This window comes from Anabas testudineus, chromosome 15 (genome assembly GCF_900324465.2).
Source record: "Anabas testudineus chromosome 15, fAnaTes1.2, whole genome shotgun sequence".
In the NCBI taxonomy this organism is placed as follows: domain Eukaryota; kingdom Metazoa; phylum Chordata; class Actinopteri; order Anabantiformes; family Anabantidae; genus Anabas; species Anabas testudineus.
In genome coordinates, this window is record NC_046624.1 from 6,247,682 (window position 1) to 6,267,253 (window position 19,572).

General features: G+C 41.1%; 1 protein-coding gene across 3 annotated transcripts in view; it reads left to right on the plus strand.

Annotated features, from left to right (window-relative positions):
• Window positions 1-19,572, plus strand: part of LOC113158955 (signal-induced proliferation-associated 1-like protein 2) — a 73,717-nt gene that overhangs the window by 42,109 nt on the left and 12,036 nt on the right. For all 3 annotated transcript variants that reach the window (XM_026355359.1, XM_026355358.1, XM_026355360.1), the window contains 7 exons: window positions 3,997-4,271; window positions 10,124-10,378; window positions 13,157-13,303; window positions 14,785-14,888; window positions 15,054-15,142; window positions 16,383-16,756; window positions 18,544-18,795. In XM_026355359.1, the coding sequence (XP_026211144.1) occupies window positions 3,997-4,271; window positions 10,124-10,378; window positions 13,157-13,303; window positions 14,785-14,888; window positions 15,054-15,142; window positions 16,383-16,756; window positions 18,544-18,795 (1,496 nt within the window). The remainder of the gene's footprint in view (window positions 1-3,996; window positions 4,272-10,123; window positions 10,379-13,156; window positions 13,304-14,784; window positions 14,889-15,053; window positions 15,143-16,382; window positions 16,757-18,543; window positions 18,796-19,572) is intronic.

Consider the following 19,572-nt stretch of genomic DNA (forward strand, 5'->3'; position numbering starts at 1 on the left):
GTGCATTTTTGGGTCTAACAGACTAAGAATAGAGTGCACTTGGCCTCAGACAACTTCTCTCCTATAGCGAGCTCTCTTCCCCCGTCTTTCCTTCCTTAACCATCTGTACAACTCTGACTCTGGTCACGTTGGATGATTTTGGGTTTAAGTGTCTTGAAACTGAACAAAAACAGGTCCAAACACCTGTTCATCAGTCTGGATGCAGTCATCCAGTTCCTTGTTTCCGCTCCTTGTGTTGCTGCAGAGTCTTGTTTTTCCTTTTCTAATTTCCACGGTTTGTTTACTGAACTTCTAATCAGGCAACCCTTTGTTTTCTTTAAATAACATAGAGGTTAAATCCCAAAATCCAAACCTGAGCTGCGCATGACCTTATTTCAGCCTGCCTGTCTCCTCTCATCATTTTTTCCTCTTTTTGGCAGCCCCATCAACAATATTAAAATTTCCAACAAAACTATGCAATGAAATCACTGGTTCAGCGAACAGCGTAGGAACAGTCCACTTCCTGCTAAAACCCTCAAAAGTTTCATTCTATTCTGGATTACGATAGGCAGAGATAATTACACCTTTTTCATTATTACCTCATGCAGTGAATTATATAGGCTATCTTAGAAGCTTACGAGAATAAGTGAATGAGTAAATGTGCATACGTGTACAAAGATACTGCATAAACCCATCACATCCAAACCACAGGATCTTAAGGTATTTACCATAATTAATCTTGAAGGGACACGGATGTCATTCGGTGTCCATTCCCATCATCAGAAGAAAAGACAGAGCAGGATATATTTGCATTTGTGATTAGCCAAAGGACATCAATTCCACATTCCCTATGCTAATCTCCCCTCACATTTTCTGTCCACTTACCCACGGGATTTGTGAGGGATATTTCACGGGAGAAGCTCAGAATAAGATTTAATAAGTTGGTTGCTATTTGTGTTACTCAGACAGTGGAGCAGCAGCAGCAGTAGGCGTATTTGGGTATGGGCTGACCATGCATACTTTGTCCCAAAGGTGTCTGTGTTTTCCTAAATGTCCCAGAGGTTGACTGGAATCATGTTTCATTGGTGGGATTTACAGGCTGCTGGACTTGTGATGTAATGCGAACCAGACTGAATAGATTGCCCACTGTAACACACAGAGGAGCCCAGTGTGAGAGCACAAGTAACTGCTTTGTGATAACGTCCTGCTCTCCAGAAAACTTTTGAGCTGGGTGGCCGTATGTTCGGCTTTTATTAGACAAGGCATCTTGGCTAGGTCCTGTGTATACAGTTTTTTTTGTTTGTTTTGTTCGTTATCAGGGTAAGAAGAGCGGCAGATTAAGTGATGCACCCATCATGCCTAGTGCCTACCGTACAAGCCGGTGGGGGCAGTGCTATGATCTGGGGTTGCTGCAGTTGGTCAGGTCTAGGTTCAGCAACGTTATGTGCCTAAAGAATGAGGTCAGCTGACTACCTGAATATACTGAATGACCAGGTTAGTCCATCAATGGATTTTTTTCTTCCCTGATGTCACAGGCATATTCAAAGATGACAATGCCAGGATTCATTGGGCTCAAATAGTGAAAGAGTGGTTCAGGGAGCATGACACATTATTTTCATACATAGACTGGCCACCACAGAGACCAGACCTTAACCCCATTAGGAGTCTTTGGGATGTGCTGGAGAAGACTTTGTGCAGTGGTCTGACTCTTTCATCATCAATACAAGATCTTGGCAAAAGATTATTGCAACTCTGGACACGAATACATTTTGTGACATTGCAGAAGCTTATTGAAATGATGACACTGTGAAGCTAAACCTTAAAAAAAACATCAGATTTATACATCCATAACTACTGTGCAGTAAATTTGACATACATACATAACTGATATGTTTAATATCAGAACATTTAATTTAATTATTGCATTTGAGAATCACAAATGGCCCGAGACTATTTGTGATTTGTGATAGCCTTAGATTTAACCATTCTTTGTCACATGAAAATCATGCTACAGTAGACGGCTCCATCAATGTCAAAGCTACTTCTGACTCAGACCTCTCATATGAGATCAGTGCCAAACACTACTTGACAACAGATTTTAGGCTGACACTGTTTGTTCCTTTAGGGCATTGTTGTAATTTTATGTCACCAGTCGTTAGATCCTTTGATGAGGCTCTGTGTGGAAACACACACACAAACACACACACACACACACGCTGCCAGACATCATGTCACTATCAAAATAACTTTACAGATCACAATCCCCTGCCATTAGATAATGAATGTCCTGTTAAATTCAGACATTATGGATTTGGGCCATTTAGAGGGGAACCTGGGTGCATTCATATTGCAGTTGGACTGAATAAAGGGCCAATATGAAAGCCTTTAGAAAGCTATTATTTAATCTTAATGTATTTCTGATAAAGAGACATTTGATTCATGGTGCCTAATACTCCAGTGTCTTGCTCACTTTGGAGCACTTTGCTTCCAGAACATTTCCCTTTAGAGCTTTTAGACTTTACCTTTCCATTTTCTTTTGCCCTTGATATTTTATGCAGAATGATTGTTTAATGAATCTTTGTATATATTGCAAAATGAGACTGAGACTGTGAATTGGTTTCAATTTTACTGCTACTAGTCTTACTGTGTCGCCTCAGTCAATGCAAGACGGTTTATCTTGGTTGTCTCAGGTCCCCTGTCGCACAGCAGAGTAGGATTTCTAGTGTGAGAATCTGATGGAGTGTTGACAGGCCACAGTCTGAGTTAATGTGTCCTTGAAGCCAGCTGCCACTCTGAGGCAAATGGAGGCAGTCACCCACAACTGAACCAAGACTAATCTGATGGGTGATTAAAGCTCTATGGGTGCAGATTTTTTTCCAGTGCTTGTCACAATTAAACTGGTCACTTCCACATTATTAGTGTACTGTAGCCTATACATAAATATACAGTATAAGCCCAGTGAATGGTGAACATGACAACAGTTGCAGTTTTTCATCTTTGCTCACTTTGGTGCTTTTATGTTTACTGAAATGCTGCAGCCGAAGCAAGAGGGTTTATGTGAACTTCAGTTAAACCTAAATTACAGTAAAGCAGAGGATTAGGCCAGGCTACTACTGGGTAAAATGAACAACTTAATTTACATTCAACTACATGATTGTACAAGTTAAAAAAAAAAGGTTGGATTTAATTCAAGCCCACAACTAAGGAAGTGGATAATGTCCACTAAGTATTCATGGGAGAGGTCTCAAGATTCTGCCCACAGTCTGCAGTATTGCATGAAAAATGGTGAATGTGCAACTTTCAGTGCTTTTAACAGCTGTTAGCTGATGCAGGTTATGTGTTTGTGTGTAAATCTTTGTGCTCCAAAGTTTTTTAGTCATTAACTCTGACTAATAGACTCGGCACCATGCGCAAGTCCATGTTTCAGGGGCCAATTAGGTCTTAATTCCTCATGCACCAGCCACAGAGCTACTGTATTTAGTGTCGAGACAGGTGTGTATTTGTGTGTGTGTGTGTGTGTGTGTGTGTCTTTAGCTGTCTCTGTGGAGCTCTTGCACTGAATCATTTAGCTCTGGGATGTACCCCCTTATTAGGTTTTTATTTTGAAAGGTTCTTTAAATCAGCCAAACAAATATGCTCATGCTAATATGTGTTAGGGCTGGATTGTAAGTCTGCTTCAAATGCTCTAATAGTGTTTTTCTTGTGTGTACATATTTGCTTTGGTTATGTAGTATGCCCCTCACACGACTAGAAAAGATGCCTGTTCACTGTTGAAGGCTACTGTTTGGCTATACTGTATTGATTGGCGTAGAAAGCTCTACTGTACAGATGTTGACACTCAACAGGTATAACTCAACTTTCACAGTTTCAGTCCAACTCACACTTGCTTTCAGTGTTCTCAGTGTGTCCGTGTGTGTTTCACTTTGTTATGTGCTTGTCTGCCTTCAAAGTCCTGCTGTTGTCATGTCAATCTAGACATTTCAGATGATTGACATTTTAATTTCATTTTGGCTCCAGATCGTCACCAGAGGTTGTGAGACGTCAGAGATGACCTTACGTCGAAACGGCCTCGGCCAGCTTGGTTTCCACGTCAACTTTGAAGGCATCGTGGCTGATGTGGAGCCCTTTGGCTTCGCTTGGAAAGCAGGGCTAAGGCAGGGAAGCCGATTGGTGGAGATCTGCAAGGTGGCTGTTGCTACTCTCACCCACGAGCAGATGATCGACCTGCTGCGCACCTCAGTCACTGTCAAAGTGGTTATAATCCAGCCTTATGAAGATGGCACTCCTCGAAGGTAACTCCTCAAAGTTGCTGTCTTGATTCTACTTGAAACACTGCAGACACAAAATGCTCACAAATATGCTCATAAAACATATGTAGACTTTCTGTTGTGTAAGTTTGGGCTGCTGAGAAAAGCAAGTGTTTGTCAAGTTGTAACAGAAGAATACTTCCTTCACATTTTTCCATGCACCTGAGGTAAATTAGCTCGACATTTGCTTTCATATTTGAGATGATTAGCATAAAGAAATGCCTGCATACCATTTTTGTGGCACCATGGTTGATGTTCTCTGCTGATTCCTCTTGAGAGGACACATTCTTTGTATTGATGTGGCTTTGTTGTGAGAGAAGGCTCCAGCAGAGCTGTGGAATCACACAGACATGGACAGTCAGCGTTTCTCACTAATGATAATGAGAGGAGCATTTTGATTAATGGCTCAACTCTCGCTGCCATTGTCTGACAGCTCACATTTGCAGATAGCGTCTTTCTAACCTCACCCAATGTTCTATTCAGCAATTAGGGTGGGAGTGTTCGGCTTACTGGGGACACACGCCCATGGAGAGACTCCATCGCTCCCGTAATAAAAGGAGAGAAGAATATTTTAAACGATCTTTTGTGATGGGAAGAGATGAAGGTCTTTATAAAATTTGTGTTCTGAAAGCACATCTGCTTGTTTTGTCTCTGGGAGACAGGCTGTCCTGTGAAGTCATATCCATCACTCCTTTGCACTTACACATCTTTGACATCTTTGTTTTGCTTCTATGTCAGGCTGACAGATTTGTGTACCATCAAATGCTGCTTGCACTTTCTCAGACAGATAACCACACGGAGACTACCTACACTTAATCCTGCTTTCTGTTTCTGACGTTGCAGGTAATGCTAATGTTGATAGCTACTTATTCAAATTAAAAATCAGTCGATGACAACAATTATTGTGTGTGCATAATTGTCAGCCCTGGGCATTCCCACACAAACTGTTCTCTGGAGTACTATATTTTGATAAATACATGGTAGATGAAGGATTTTAGACTACATCTGTTTACAAAAGACTAATGTCTAATGTATATTTTGGAAAAAGACATTATTCACAGCCTTGCTAAATATTCAGTTTGAATATAGTCTTAAGCAGCTGTGTGTATATGTGGGTCATCATGTCAAAGACCGCACAGTAGTCACGTGTTTCAACTTTGCATTCTGGTATGGCAGCAGAGGAGTAACATATTTGCCTCCCCCCCCAGATGGTGAGCTAACATGCCTCGTCTGTGAATCCAGCAGCAGCCTGTCTGGCAGAACCGACATCTAATCCTCTTACCGCGATCTGTGATGATACACGATGATACAATCATAATCGCAGTTCAGGGAAGCAGACAAAACAAACATCTTCCAAAACTGGTTCTGTATAGACGAATGCCTGCCCAGCTCCCTAGAGATGTGGTTACAGCATGGTGGACTTTGCTGTGGTCTCTATGCCAGTGGAAGACATCTGGACTTAGAGTATAGACCTCCAATAAATGATGGTTTTAAACATAGACCTGTTACACAGCATTGTGCTTATAGATATGCATTATATCATGTTGTATGCTCATAATGGTCTGTATGATGCATAACGGGAGTTTGACCCATATACTGCACTGGACACAAATGATGCCTCTGGTAGATTAGCAGGTATTATAGTTATAGACGATACTGGTCAGTGCTTTACTTAGAGATTTCTCTATTTTACTGAAACAAACACTACTGTCCCTTGAGAACCTAAAGGCTTTATTTGGGCCGTGTGAATTTTCTCCCAAGTCTCCCACATATCAAGAGGTGAGAGGTCAGGTGAAGAATCTCGAGGGCCCTCAACTCTTTTTGCTGTTACGTCTTTGAGTTGCTAAAGTGTTGCAGTCAACAATAAGTGCTCCAGTTTCTCCACTATTATCTCAAAGGAAAGGAATTCAGCAGGGGCTCAAAGGCCCCAGTCAGTCCCCTGTGGCCAGAGAGATGGGGGCTAGTCTAACAACAATGGACAAGAGTCTCATGACCTCCAGACAATGTACTCTGGCACCACACACACTGCTGCTAGGACAAGAAAAAAGTGTTTTCATAATCACACGTAGGAGCTGGGAGGAGTGTGTGTTGCACTTTACTGCTTTGAAATTGACAAAATATTGTTAAGTCTTACAAATTTAGTAGTGATTGATGGATCATCTAGGCGCTAAGGTTATGTTGAATGAAACAACATTTAAACTGCTATGTAGCACTGTTTTGTGGTAAACCTCGTAAAGCTGTTTATGCTTTAAACGGTTTTACACTGCTCAGTCTGAAGCCAGAGGAGATATGGCTCTAATATTAGCCTTACCTAGTACTGTATTTATTTACACTGGAGGCAGGATGTGGTTTTAGCCCAGTGCAATACCAGAGGCCTTTCCATCATCACTCTATAAAGCTTTAAACAAGTTCAACATGTTAGCTGTGGATCAAACTAATGAGAAAAAGATGAAAAAGATAAGCTCTTTGAAACAGGAATACAATGTAGAGAACATGGCAGTGATTGTATGTTTTGGTATATGGTCATCAGAGATGTAAGACTAAACAGAAGGATCAGTACAATATGGCCTAAAATGGCTGATTACCACAAGACACACCAGCAATAACAGAAACAAGAAGCATCTGGATTTCCAGAGCATTCCAGAATAGTTTGTGTTTATTACAACTTATTATGCATTTTAGGTTGTCATCACAGAGCTTTGAGTTTGAAATGGTGGGTAACCTGAATTCAAGTGGGTTCAACCTGCACCAGACTCCTGCTGATAATGACTATTGTGTGTGACAGTCAGATGGCCACTTGTGACCTTCCCTTTGAAGTGTCACCAGACTAGTCATCATGGATTTTCATCTGCACTGAAGTTAAGCCGGATTTCTCGCTTCCCATGCCAACACCCTGTGAAAGACAGCACTGCTAAACCAAAACCCAGAGATCCTGCATCACAAATTGCTCAGCTTAGTCCCCTTACATTCTTCACAGGAGATGTTCTTTTCTTTAGATCAGTTTCTGAATAGACCATTGGAAAGTTTCTTTCTTTTTTGCAAACCTAAACACCTTTGAGCACACCTTTTTTAATAAACCCTTTGACAATTGTCTGCAAAGGGCTGGTAGAGGTTAAAACCTCTGGCTTTTTGCTGTGACATGGACTCTGACTGTGGGAATGGATTAGCTTGTCCCTCAGTTGCTGGCCATGTAATTAGAGTGACAGCTCTCTGACTGAGGTCTATGGCCCTGATGGCTCACTGATCTATTGTAATTTGTTGAAAGAGCCAACTGTTCAAGACATTGTGATAAATATTTTTTGGAAATGAGCATTGATCTTATGATCTTATTTTAGTAAAGTTATGTCAGGTCAGAATTAACAATTGTATTGTATAATTGTTCAATGATCAGAATCAGATATGTGGCAAGTGCAAGGAATTCAGTGTCGTCCAGTGTCAGTATAACTTAAGCAGATCATCATAGGCTAATACAGGTAAAAATAGTAAAATAAAAAATAATGAACATACTAGTAATAAAGAAATTATACTAAAAGTTTAAGGGAGGCGACATGAGTGATGTGTGGTGGGGGATGGGCTTTAAGCGGACGAAGCTGTATTTTTCGTTGACTGGACATAGTGTTGGGTTGGACTCCCGAACAAGCTTATTTAGGTCATTGTGGTATTGTTTATAGCCCTCCACATTAAGCTGGAATAGTGCAACAGTAGGTATTGGTGGATTCAAGAGGAAGCAGACAGTATTATTATTTCTCAATGGTCCCTGGCTTCCTCCTCGCCTTATGACTGACTGGATGTGTCTGACAGCCTCTCCTACACAGCCTGCCTCCAGCTGAGGTTTAACTGTTGACTAAACACCCATTTCCTGCTGTTTCCCCATGATTTATACACAATTCGTCCAAGCCCCCCCTATACATTACAAACAGGAATCACATCCCACATACTTTATTTTAGGCAAGTGCAATGGGTATTTCCATTTCAAGCTAGTGGTGCACTCGGGGAGAATATTAGGACCATAAGAAAAATTTACCTTGTCAGTTCTTGGTCGTTCTGGAGCAAAAAGCACAGCAAGAGACAACGGCTGAGACCTTTCCTGTTGACAAGCTGTTAGCAAGGTTTAGCCTATTCAGAGAGTAATGATGTGTGGCAGCCTGGCAAGACCACACACACAAAGTTAATCAAGGTAATGAGTGGGTTAGCACCTCCTGTTAAGAAACCAATTGACCAACAGTCTGGAGGATTTAAGGTGCATGTCAACCTTTTCCTCTGACATGAAGTGATTGAAAGACCACAGGTTAAACAATGAAAGCAATGAGATGTTTTAATTCTGATCTCTGAGTTGCTATTAAACAAGATACATTTCTCTTTCACTAATGGACATCGCTGATTGTCCTATGTCAACAATTAGTCTCACTGCTCCAAATGTAGGATCAAACCAGCAATACATGCTGCATAGTATATACAATAAATAATGTAAACTGCGAGATGTGAGGAATGTAGAGCATGCCATTGATGTCCTTTCATCATGGATGAGGCCTGTTTGGCATTGACATTAACCAGATGTGAAAGAGGTGGAGGAGGAGGAAGCAAAGGACCATCTTCTTGTTAGATCCTACAACACCCACAGCTCCAGTGGGAGACCAGTTGTAAACAGCTCAACCACCCATGGCCCAGTTTGATGAAAGGGTCTGTCTGACAGGGATTACTCGCCCCCTCCACCACAGATTTTGCAGTTAGCTAGGGCACCCTCTTCAAACCCTGCTGTGTATACATGTATGACCACAGCAAAGTATACACAGCTTTGCACCCCTGAGTGGATCCTGGAAAATGGACTTTGGAAGGGGAGGGCAGTGTAATCATTAGGGTCATGCTTGAGATGCTTTTGGAGTGCTAGCAGAGCACCAGGGCTGTTTAACCCCAACCCACCACCCTCTAAAACCCCAGTGCCTCCAAACATACACACCAATCTTCTGCCAGCCCCAAAGATTAATGTTGCATGAAATGGCAGCACAGGCCTTGTCCATCCCGGAGATCTTCAGCATTGTGAGCAGTAATAGGCTGGAGATGGAGGGCGGAAAAGCCTCCTGTGCAGAGCCACTCAGGAGATCCATAATTAGTGGCATGGGTGGTCGAGATTTTCAGCTCTATTAAAAATAAATAAATATATATATGTGTATGTATGAGTATCTATGCTCATATAGCTAGCTCATATGTATATGCACACCAACTCTGCCGGTGTCTGTGTGTGTATATATTTGTATATTGTTCAGTTGTACCTGGATGTCTGCCTCTGGCTAAATATTTCTGAAAGCATTAGTGTAGTCATGGTAACACAAGGGATGAACATTTCCCCTCCCCCCACTGAGGGTCAGTAATGTTGTACAGTATTATGACTGAAAGTGTACAAACCTTGTACTGCAACAGCAAATCTTTGAATTGTGAATTTAATGGATTGAAGTGTAAGAAGAGGAATGTAAACAGATTAATAATAATCATTATCACATGCATGATAGTACTCATTGGCTTATGACTAGTAATGAATAGAAATTTTATGATTGATTACATCATTGATACAATTGCAATTTGAAAATTTGATTAAAAGGTTGTATCTACTCTCTGCCTATATAATTATACAATTATGTGATGTTGGTCCAAGATTATTTTACTGTGTTCCCTATTGTAATAATAACTGGTGCTTTTCAAAAAGATATTCTTCAGATTAGGTGGTGAACTTGGATATTTTCAATATATGGGACACCAGCCATAGTACATTTCAATGTTGCCGTTTAACCCCCGGCTCATTTCTAATTTTTATTCCTTTTGCCATTCTCCCACCTTCTCAGGGGCTGCTCTGAGCTCTACCGCATACCCATGGTAGAGTACAAGGTCGACAGTGAAGGTACACCTTGTGAGTACAAGACGCCCTTCAGGAGAAACACCACATGGCATCGGGTGCCCACAGCTGGTGGAGCACCTCTATCTCGAGGCTCGCCCACGCAGGGCCCTGATCGCCTGCAGTGCCAGCAGATCCTCCAACAGCATCAGGCAGCTATCCCACGAAGCACCTCCTTTGATAGGAAGTTGCCAGATGGATCCAGGTAGGCTCAGCTTTTTCTTTGTCTTCTTTGTTTCTGGCCATAGTTATATCTATGAATTAACAAAACATAAAATAAATTAGCACTCACTCATTCCCAGAAAGACAAAAGCAGCTCTTGAGAAATGTAATTTAGTTGTAAAGCTGATGCCTCAGCAAGAAGCCTTTATTACATGAAGTATGTACAAAAGACAAAAAAATAGCAAGCAATGCCAATGTTCACTCTTAGCCTTTGGACACCACAAATGAACACAATTGTGCTTTTAAGACATTTTTAGAAGTCAAATCTTCTATTCAGTGTTTTTCAGAAATCTAGGCAGAGCAATGCTTGCGATCAAACATCATGACGCTCACAAGATCCAATCCTTTTGAGATAAAATCTTTGAACTCTCAGCCTTTCTCATTTAGAAAAGAGTCACAGTACCACTTTGAGGGGTTATTGTGAACGGTTATTTGCATACATTTAAATGAAGCATTTTAGTCCAATGAATTCACAGTTTTGCTTTCATCCTCCTTTAGAAGATAAGGCCACACTCAGACTTTGTTCCTGTCCTTGGCTGTGTCTCTTTTGGATATCTCCATTCAGCCATGTAAAGCAGCGATTTGTTCATTCTAATGAAACCCCTACAGTCGTGATAACCTTTTCAGTGTGTCACACCGACCCCCCCTGCTGTTGCCTGCACTGACTGTACTGGGATAATAGCTGCTTACCCCACCTAAACAGAGTCCGTGGCAGTGTGAGCACTCTATTCTCCTTCTCTCCTTTTCTTTCTCTTTCCATATCCTACTCCTACTCCCTGGTCTTCATTCTTCCTGTACCCTGATGAGGAGGAGTTGATGGGGACGCTGACACGGCTCAACTCTTCTCATCCAATTACTGCAGAAACAAAGAGAATGCTCTTCCCCGAACCATGAAATGTAGCATCCCAGTGGGAGTGGAAGTCAGGGAGCAGGATGAAGGACTCAGACTGAAAAGGGAGGGAGAGAGGAAGAGACTGTTAGATACTCATAAATTCTAGAGAAATAAACTAAATTGTTTGATGTTAGTAGCTAACAGCATGTACACTTTATCCTAAAGCCATTTTCAATTAGCTAAAAATATGTTTGAAATAGCAAAAACTAGATGATATAACTAAGTATATAAAATACAGAGCTGAATTATGGATAAACAGTTGAAATGGTTGACTTAAAGTAATGCATAAATGGTTGAATTGTCAATCTGCCTCTCCAAGCAGCTGTATCAATACAAATTTACAAACTTAACTATATATCAACATTATAATAATCTAATGTTTTCATAGTGTTACACCCAGTTTATATTCAAATGAACATTTTAGGAACATAACAGGTGGTTCTTCTGTCATTGCGGTGTAGTATGTCTGACAAAAATGAAAACAAATAGAGCCACTGATCTATAGGACAAATTATTTTTTATTGCTTAGATAAAGCATCATCCCTGCCTCGTATAACAGAATCCAGATTTGGCACTGTAAAACATGATACCCACTACGCAGAGACTGACCACTAATCTCTGTTGCCTCAAAAGTTATTTGCAGAGAGAAAAATGGCGTTCACTATCCCGTCCAAAACTTTACATTATTTCAAGGGAGGAAGAGAAGAGAAGAGAACAAAAAGCAGCTGCTGTTTCACATTAAAGTGCCTGGAATCGGCTGACTAACACTTCAGCCAGGAATGAAATGCAGCGATCTGACCAAGGCGTTTGATGATGTGTGACGCGATTGAGTTACTGACAGTTTAGTGAATTTCTCATGGAGGTCTAGAGAATGAAAACCTGATGACAAAGCAGAATTTGTTGCTTACTTGATGCCCATTTATATTGGATTATTTTAGTAGATAATCTTTAGCTCTTTAGATATGTTTTTTTCCAAATATGAGCAATCAACTGAGATTCAAACCTTATTAAACAAATATACAGTAAGAAAAAAAGCATGCAGATATGAAAAATATACAATATATAACTAGACTTGGCTGGATACTTGATGTGAAAGCCATCCTGCCCATGTTATTGCAGTCTTATTTCCATCTTCTCATCTAACCTACTTTGGTGTGCTGGTTATAAAGAAACCAGACATACAACTCACATTCTTTCTTTTATTTTTCACTCATAGTCTGCAGCTTTGTCCAGGCCAGGTGAAAGCAAATGAAATCAATCTATTGCCTCAAGATTTTAAATCATGTCAGGTCTCATTGCAAGACAGTCAAATATTCTTGGTATAAGTTGACCAAAGATAAAGGTGAAGGTCAAAGGAGGTAACTGACTGAACCTCATTAACAGAATTTGTGTTATTAGGTAGTTCAGAAGCAGAGACAAGTTAATGTTTCCTAATGTGTCCTCTTACAAAAACTACTTTCTTTACTCTAGATACTTTCTGGGCTCCACCATCTGGAATATTCACTGAAGTTTATTACCATAGCATATCTCTTTTTCTGTTTGCCTTTGGAGTACAGGACACTTTCTCCCTCACTGACACTCAATAATATAGTCATTATTGCTGGATGGTCAGGGAAAGAAATTTTAAATTGAGTCAAAAATCTAATTGAGGGTTTGTGTATAAAATGGCATAAAATAATAATCTGTCCATATAGAGCAGCGCTGAAATGATTCAAACAGTGATTGTTTTTTCTTCTACATCCTGACATTTTATAGACAATTAAAGAATTAGGTCCATCCTAATATTGAACATGTGTACATGTAAAATGTTTGAGACATCTAAGACTGTGCAACTAATGCTGGATATACTTTACTCCTATGTTTCTGCAGGACACTACAGGATATGGAGAACCCCCAGGTCACCTCATGTAATAAGGGAGACCAGCACTACCGCAGCTCTCCCAGTAACCAGTCCTCCTCAAGTGATCCAGGTCCCTGTGGCAGCAGCACCTGGTCCCAGCAGCCTGGATATGATGGGTACAGAACCACAGCAGTGCTACTGTGTTTTTTTTTTTTTTTTTAAACACAGCCTCTAAATAGTCCCGGCAGGATTATGCAGTTTGCAGTAATGAATACAGCTACAATCAGTCCCAGGACTATTTCGGAGGACTTGCAATTTTGCAAAATAACAGCAATTTTTCCCCAAGAAATGTCCAAATCATCAGCGCCCTTTTGGCCAGTCCTCACACTTTCTTTTGAAAGATCCAACGAAACAATAAAATTTTGGTTTAATATCATATCCAGAGCTTGAAGAGAGAAGATGTTGAAGAACGATGAGTTACATGTAATTTTTTTCCATTTATCATGCATTGTTATAGTTTCCATTCAATCATTCCAAAGCTTTAGTTCCATGATTTCATAAAAAGGACTTAAAGAATACCTCAGACATAAAATGAGCACTTTGTAAATTAAACCATACAGTTTTATAGCCATTAAAAATCCAAGCCAAGTACAGTATTTTTCATTGTTGTAACTTCGAGTACATCTTCTGTCCTCTGTTCAGACGATTTTAAAAAGGAAGAGCACTTAAATATAATAGGAAGTGATTATAAAGATTCTTTCTTGTCCTTCAGTATTTCCTGCTGCCACTGAAGTGCCTCTTTATCAAACTACACTGCAATTTTGGAAAAAGCCATTGAAAAGAAATTACACAGTAAAAAAAAAAACACTCATTTAAAACTGAAAATCTGACAAGAGAAGGAAGGAGAGGCCTCAGCAGACAGAGACCTTGTACACTGTGTCAGCAAGATTATAGTCACTGCACCGTCTTTCACCAAACCTTTTCAGCTTATGCTGTGTCCACTTTACAGTACTGTGCATTTCAGAGTGGATCTCTTTTCAGTATTCTGACCTTTTTCCTCTCTTTCAACATAATGGTTTTCTGGGCAATACAGCTTGAGACTTCACAAGCATAACTTGAGCAGAATCCATCAGAGACCAGTGTCTGTCTATAAGTGGTTACAGACCATGACAAGGGGCTTAGCTGCACACCGCTACCTTTCTGTCAGAATCCTCAAAAGTAAATTCTCAGGGATCACTGTGCCCTGTCAGAGCTGCTGCTGATGCAGAACAACACATGTTGACTAGCCCACTGATCTCCAATAGGAGTCTTTGTTGAAGATAACAAGACATTGTGGTCTCTGTTCATCTGCTGCAACCTTTATTAGCCCCTTAAGGTTTAATCAAGACCTGCATTGAAAATTTTGCTGCTCTTTCCCCTTTGTCAAGAGCAGGAGAGTGCAAAGCCGAATGAAAGGAAGCCTCTTGTCGGCATTGTCTGGCAACTTCTTTATTCTATTAATCTAAGCTCAAGTGATTCGACCTTAAATGATCTTGAGCTAATTGCAGTACATGCTCATGCTGTAAATCAGTAGATGCCTTTCTCTGACCACAATACAGAGCTCGCTCTATGGACAGAAAATAATTTACAGCCTGTTTTCTTTTCTTTCTGTCTGCAGATGTCCCTCCCCCGTTCTCCATGAACGTGCAGGGGACATGCAGGGGGGAGATGGTGAGATCCATAGGGAGAGAGAGCCCACTCTGGAGAGGACCAGGTCTGCAGGTGAGTTTTGTTTTGTTTTCTTTCTTTTTAGCAGACATGAATCAGATGCATATAAGGTCATGAAATTTGTTTTAAACAGCATGTGCCACCACTTTCATTGGTTGCACATGTGATTTATGCTATTAATTGATATGTGCTACTTCACTTTTTCTACTTGCTCCACAGAGGCCAAATGGCACATCCCCTCTACCAAGATCCTGAACCCTCTGAAGCAAAGAGAAGGAGGCAAAGACTCACCAAACAAGTTATCCAGGGTAATTATCCTACTTATTTTAACACTGCTAAGTGTTTAGCAGTTTTTCAACTTAGTTTAAAAGACAAACCATTAAAAGCCTTTACAGTATTTGTGTTGTTCTTTGCTGCCCACCTCTGCACTGTCAGACCTGGTTAACTCCAGGTGTCTGAATCGGGGTGAGGTCAAATCCCCCCTGTTTATGGACCTGTTTATGAGCAGCAATCAGCAGCTCAACTAGGGTGTTTAACCTCATGTTGTCCCCTCAAGACGCTTTTTGCACTTTCCCTTCATCAGCATGCCAATGAGGAGCGTCTCATCTCATCACCGTTTGTGGTTGTCTTACACTTTTCTAGGACACATTTTCCTAGAAGGTTGAATATATTAAGTGCTGCAGCTTCTTTTTTTTTTCCATATTCCTTTCTCCCTCTGTGTGCTTTTTTTTTTTTTTCTTCCTTTTTTGGTTGATGCTGCATCTCTTTGCTTTGTCCTATGATGCTAGAGGTTGGCAAATACAGCTAACAACTTCTTTCAGTGCTTTCAGCCAGTGGTGCATTAGCCTGGACCTCTCTTGGCACCATGTGTCCTGAATGCACTTTTTTCTTTTTTTTTGTTTTGTTTGTCAAAGTAGCTCTTGTTCATGTTATCTGAGTTGCTCAGTGATGTAGCTGTGTTCATAGGACGTCATAACTATGTGTTAATTAAGCATAACTGTTATCCACCTTGATCAGAGCCCTGTGTGGTTTATTTTTTGGTGGGGGATGGTCAACTAATTAAATTGAAAGGCTGCTAATCCACACTCTGGCTTGATCCTGTATATATTCTGCTCTCTTCTTGCTTTTTTTTTAGCATGACAGGAACTGAACTACTTTGTGAAAACACCATACACTGCACCACTTTTAAACAGCTTTGTGGAGTAGCTCATTTTGATTTCTCACATAAGTTTCAGAATTTAAGAGGTCACAAACAAAGTATTTGACTTTCAGCGTATTCTACTTGTATTTCTTCCTCCTACTGTCAGTTAGTCTGACAGTATCATGGGCCTCAAGAAAAACAAGCTGTCATCTCAGTCAGGGACACGTGAACAAGTGATGTAGCCTGATGGGTAAACCTTACCCCTGCCTGGTGTTCCAAGCGTGTTAAAGCAACCGTAAGAATTATTTGCAGCTGTTGTTTGACCTTGCATGATGTACTGTAATTCTTATTCCTTCACCCCTTATGCTCTCTCTCTCTTTCTCTCTCTCTCTCTTTCTCTGCCCCAGATGGGCGATAAAAACTCAAGCCACTCAAGTAGCAACACTCTTTCAAGTAATGCCTCCAGCAACAGTGACGACAAGCACTTTGGCTCTGGAGACTTGATGGACCCAGAGATGTTGGGCCTCACTTATATCAAAGGAGCGTCCACGGACAGTGGCATTGATACTAATCCATGTGTGGCCCCAGGAGCCCGGGTGTTGCTGCAGGGCAGGGTTGGGGAGCAGGGACATGCCTGGATGTCAGAGCACCATGAAGACGGGGCATCAGAAGAGGACCATGGGAAACTGTACTTACCGCAGGCCTATGCGTCTGCCATTATGTCTGGACATGCAACGGAGGGCAGCATTGGAGACCTGAGTGAGATCTCATCCCATTCAAGGTACAGTGCAGAAAACAACTTACATTTTCTAAATGAATGTTCAGATGTGCAATTTCTAACGATTTTAGCATCAAACATCTGCTGTTCTTCTGCACTTTGTGTTGGGGGTATGTGAAAATTTGCAGTGGAGAGTGCCACTTATACTATTGCCTTCACAAAGACCTCGTACCGTATTTAACACCTGTAGTGCAAGTTTGTTCTTTATGTGGGTTGTTCATTTAGTTTTAGTGGAGGAAAATCATAACTTTTCCATGGTGCAAAGCTCAGCCCATTCACACATACACCACATTATTAAGTTCTAAACTGTTCTATTACACACACACTCAGTCAAATAGATACAATAAAGGATGGTTTCTGGCTGGTAGCTGACCTTTCCACCTAGCTGTGCGCCCTTACTGCTGACCCACATCCTGACTCATCCAGCTGTGCTGAAACCAGTAAGTGGGGCTGCTGTCAGACTGGAGCAGCATGGGGGACTTCATCACACCATCATCTAAGTCCTCCTCACCAGACTGGGGCCCATCTGGGAAAGAGGAATGGTGGCCCTGCAGCCAGTCTGTGTCCATGAAATAGAATGGGTATCTGTGTTTATGCCATGGAGGATTATGTTACCACAATCTGTTCAGATCATTGACCTCTTTGGAAGGCGTCAGAACTGTCCGCTCTAGGATATAATTCAGAAATTAGGATAGAATCCATGCCATCACCTTGACTACTTCGATGCTTGCCACCTTTTATGTAATGCTCTTTGACACCAGAGTGTCATCTGAGCAAACAGTGAAGCAGCAGGAGCACATTTAGCAGGGTGTGGCCCAGATGGTCATGAATATGGAAATTATATGGCTTGTGTAGCTAACTAATGTCTCAGGGTGTTTTAGAAGAATGTGTTTAACTGAAAGTTTTCCAGCAAATAACGAAATTGCAAATGACGGTACGTGTAAACAAGAGCAAAGTGCTCTTTGATTGAGCGTGACTCACTTTCATGTACCTGACAAATACATCATGCGCATCATCAATTTGCTGTTACTCGAGAGAGGATTTAATTTAAGAAAATGGAAATAAACCTGTTCCCAAAGCTGAAACAATAGCAAATGCCACATAAACACACAATAGATAAAATAGATTGTGTGATACTTTACACATAATGTTAACAAATTAGTTTTGAGAAACATAGCAGAAATATCACAGACATGTCAAGTATTAAAAAAATGTCTTTCGCCTCTAGAAACACAGCATTGCAAAGACTGTTTTCTTTTTGGATAATATTTCAAAAGGTCACTTAACTGAGATCACAAAACATTTTCCCATTTACCCTTTTCAGCAGTAGGCATTTTAAAACATTGGCAAATAGAAACTGTCTGCATGGGAGAATAAGTGGAAAAAATATGTGAATGTAATGCACTGACCCTTTAATCTGGTTTGTCAGTTGATATTTGACTAAATATTGAAAGGACAAAGCTCAACAGGAATAGTCATATGATAGACTGAAGGTGAGTCATCTTACAATGCAGGCTAAAGGGGAACTAGCTTGAATACATTGGGTATTATGTAGAGAAAAGATCATTATCCTGCCTAAACAGCAGCAGATAATTTAGAGTTCAATCATCATTTCTAATCATCTGACCTCGCCATATTTTTGGGAGCCTTACTCATTTTTACATTGTTAATGTTATCTTAATTTTATGAGTTGTTTTTTTCTCAGTTTATTTAGTCATCCATTTTGTGGTCACATTTGAGTTACATTATGCTTTTTTTTTTTGTTTGTTTGTTTTGTTTTTGCTGATCAGTGGCTCACATCACTCTGGCAGTCCTCTAGCGCGTGGTGCCAGATACTGTATGTCCGCTGACTCCTCCAAGGTGTACACCATCCCTCAGACCAGCAGCTCAGGGCCAGAGCCGGGGCCCGGGGATAGCTCAGAGGCCTGTGGACAGACACGGCCACAGCCTGGTTGCAAACTCCCAGTGGGCATGAAGACGACTGATGATAATGATGATGATGCCCACTGCACTGAGGGACCTCCCAACATTTCAGAGTGTGGGTGAGTGTGGGTGAAAGAAGAGAAATCATTTTTGAGAACACCACTGAATGTGCTCTTATACTGCAACAACATAAAAAAGTAAACGCAGTTTGGTTCAGCACTATTTATCATGCAAAGCTAGATGACACACTTTTTAATCACGCTCACTGGCTGTTTCCTCTCAGACTTACTGTGGCACTTGAGCAAGATTCATTCTAGTACAAGTGCTCTTCTGATCCCAGCCCAGCCCACCCAGTGTGCATAAACTGGCCCTGATTGAAGCCGACAGCCACAAAATAAATAAGCTCGATGAAGCTGCGGACATAATACACTTGGCACATGTCACTTGTAGTTATTGATCATTCTAGTGAAGCTGGGTCCCATAGGACTGCCAAGCTGAGCCTCGACCAGATCAGCATCTCTGCTGGGAGCCAAGCAGTGATCCACGCGCAGCAACACACTGCTGTCGCCAAGGACACCGGTAACAGAATAGATAGCAGGGATATTACAAAGGAGGACTAATGTATGGAGTCGCTCAGCCAGGTTGAGAACGTGTAGTCTCCTCACCCTTTATGTGAGCAGTGGCGACTGACTGGATCTGTGTGATGATTAAATGCTTTGCTGTAGAGAACAGAGAGCCATTGATGGTGAAATTGAAACACAGCTTTGATGGCGTGAGTGTGTGCATGCGTGTGTGTGTGTGTGTGTGTGTGTGTGTGTGTGTGTGTCCTTGTTTGAAGTGTTTGTGTGCAGGCTTGGGGCATATTTTGGAGGACAGAATATGTGATTTGCCCTGGA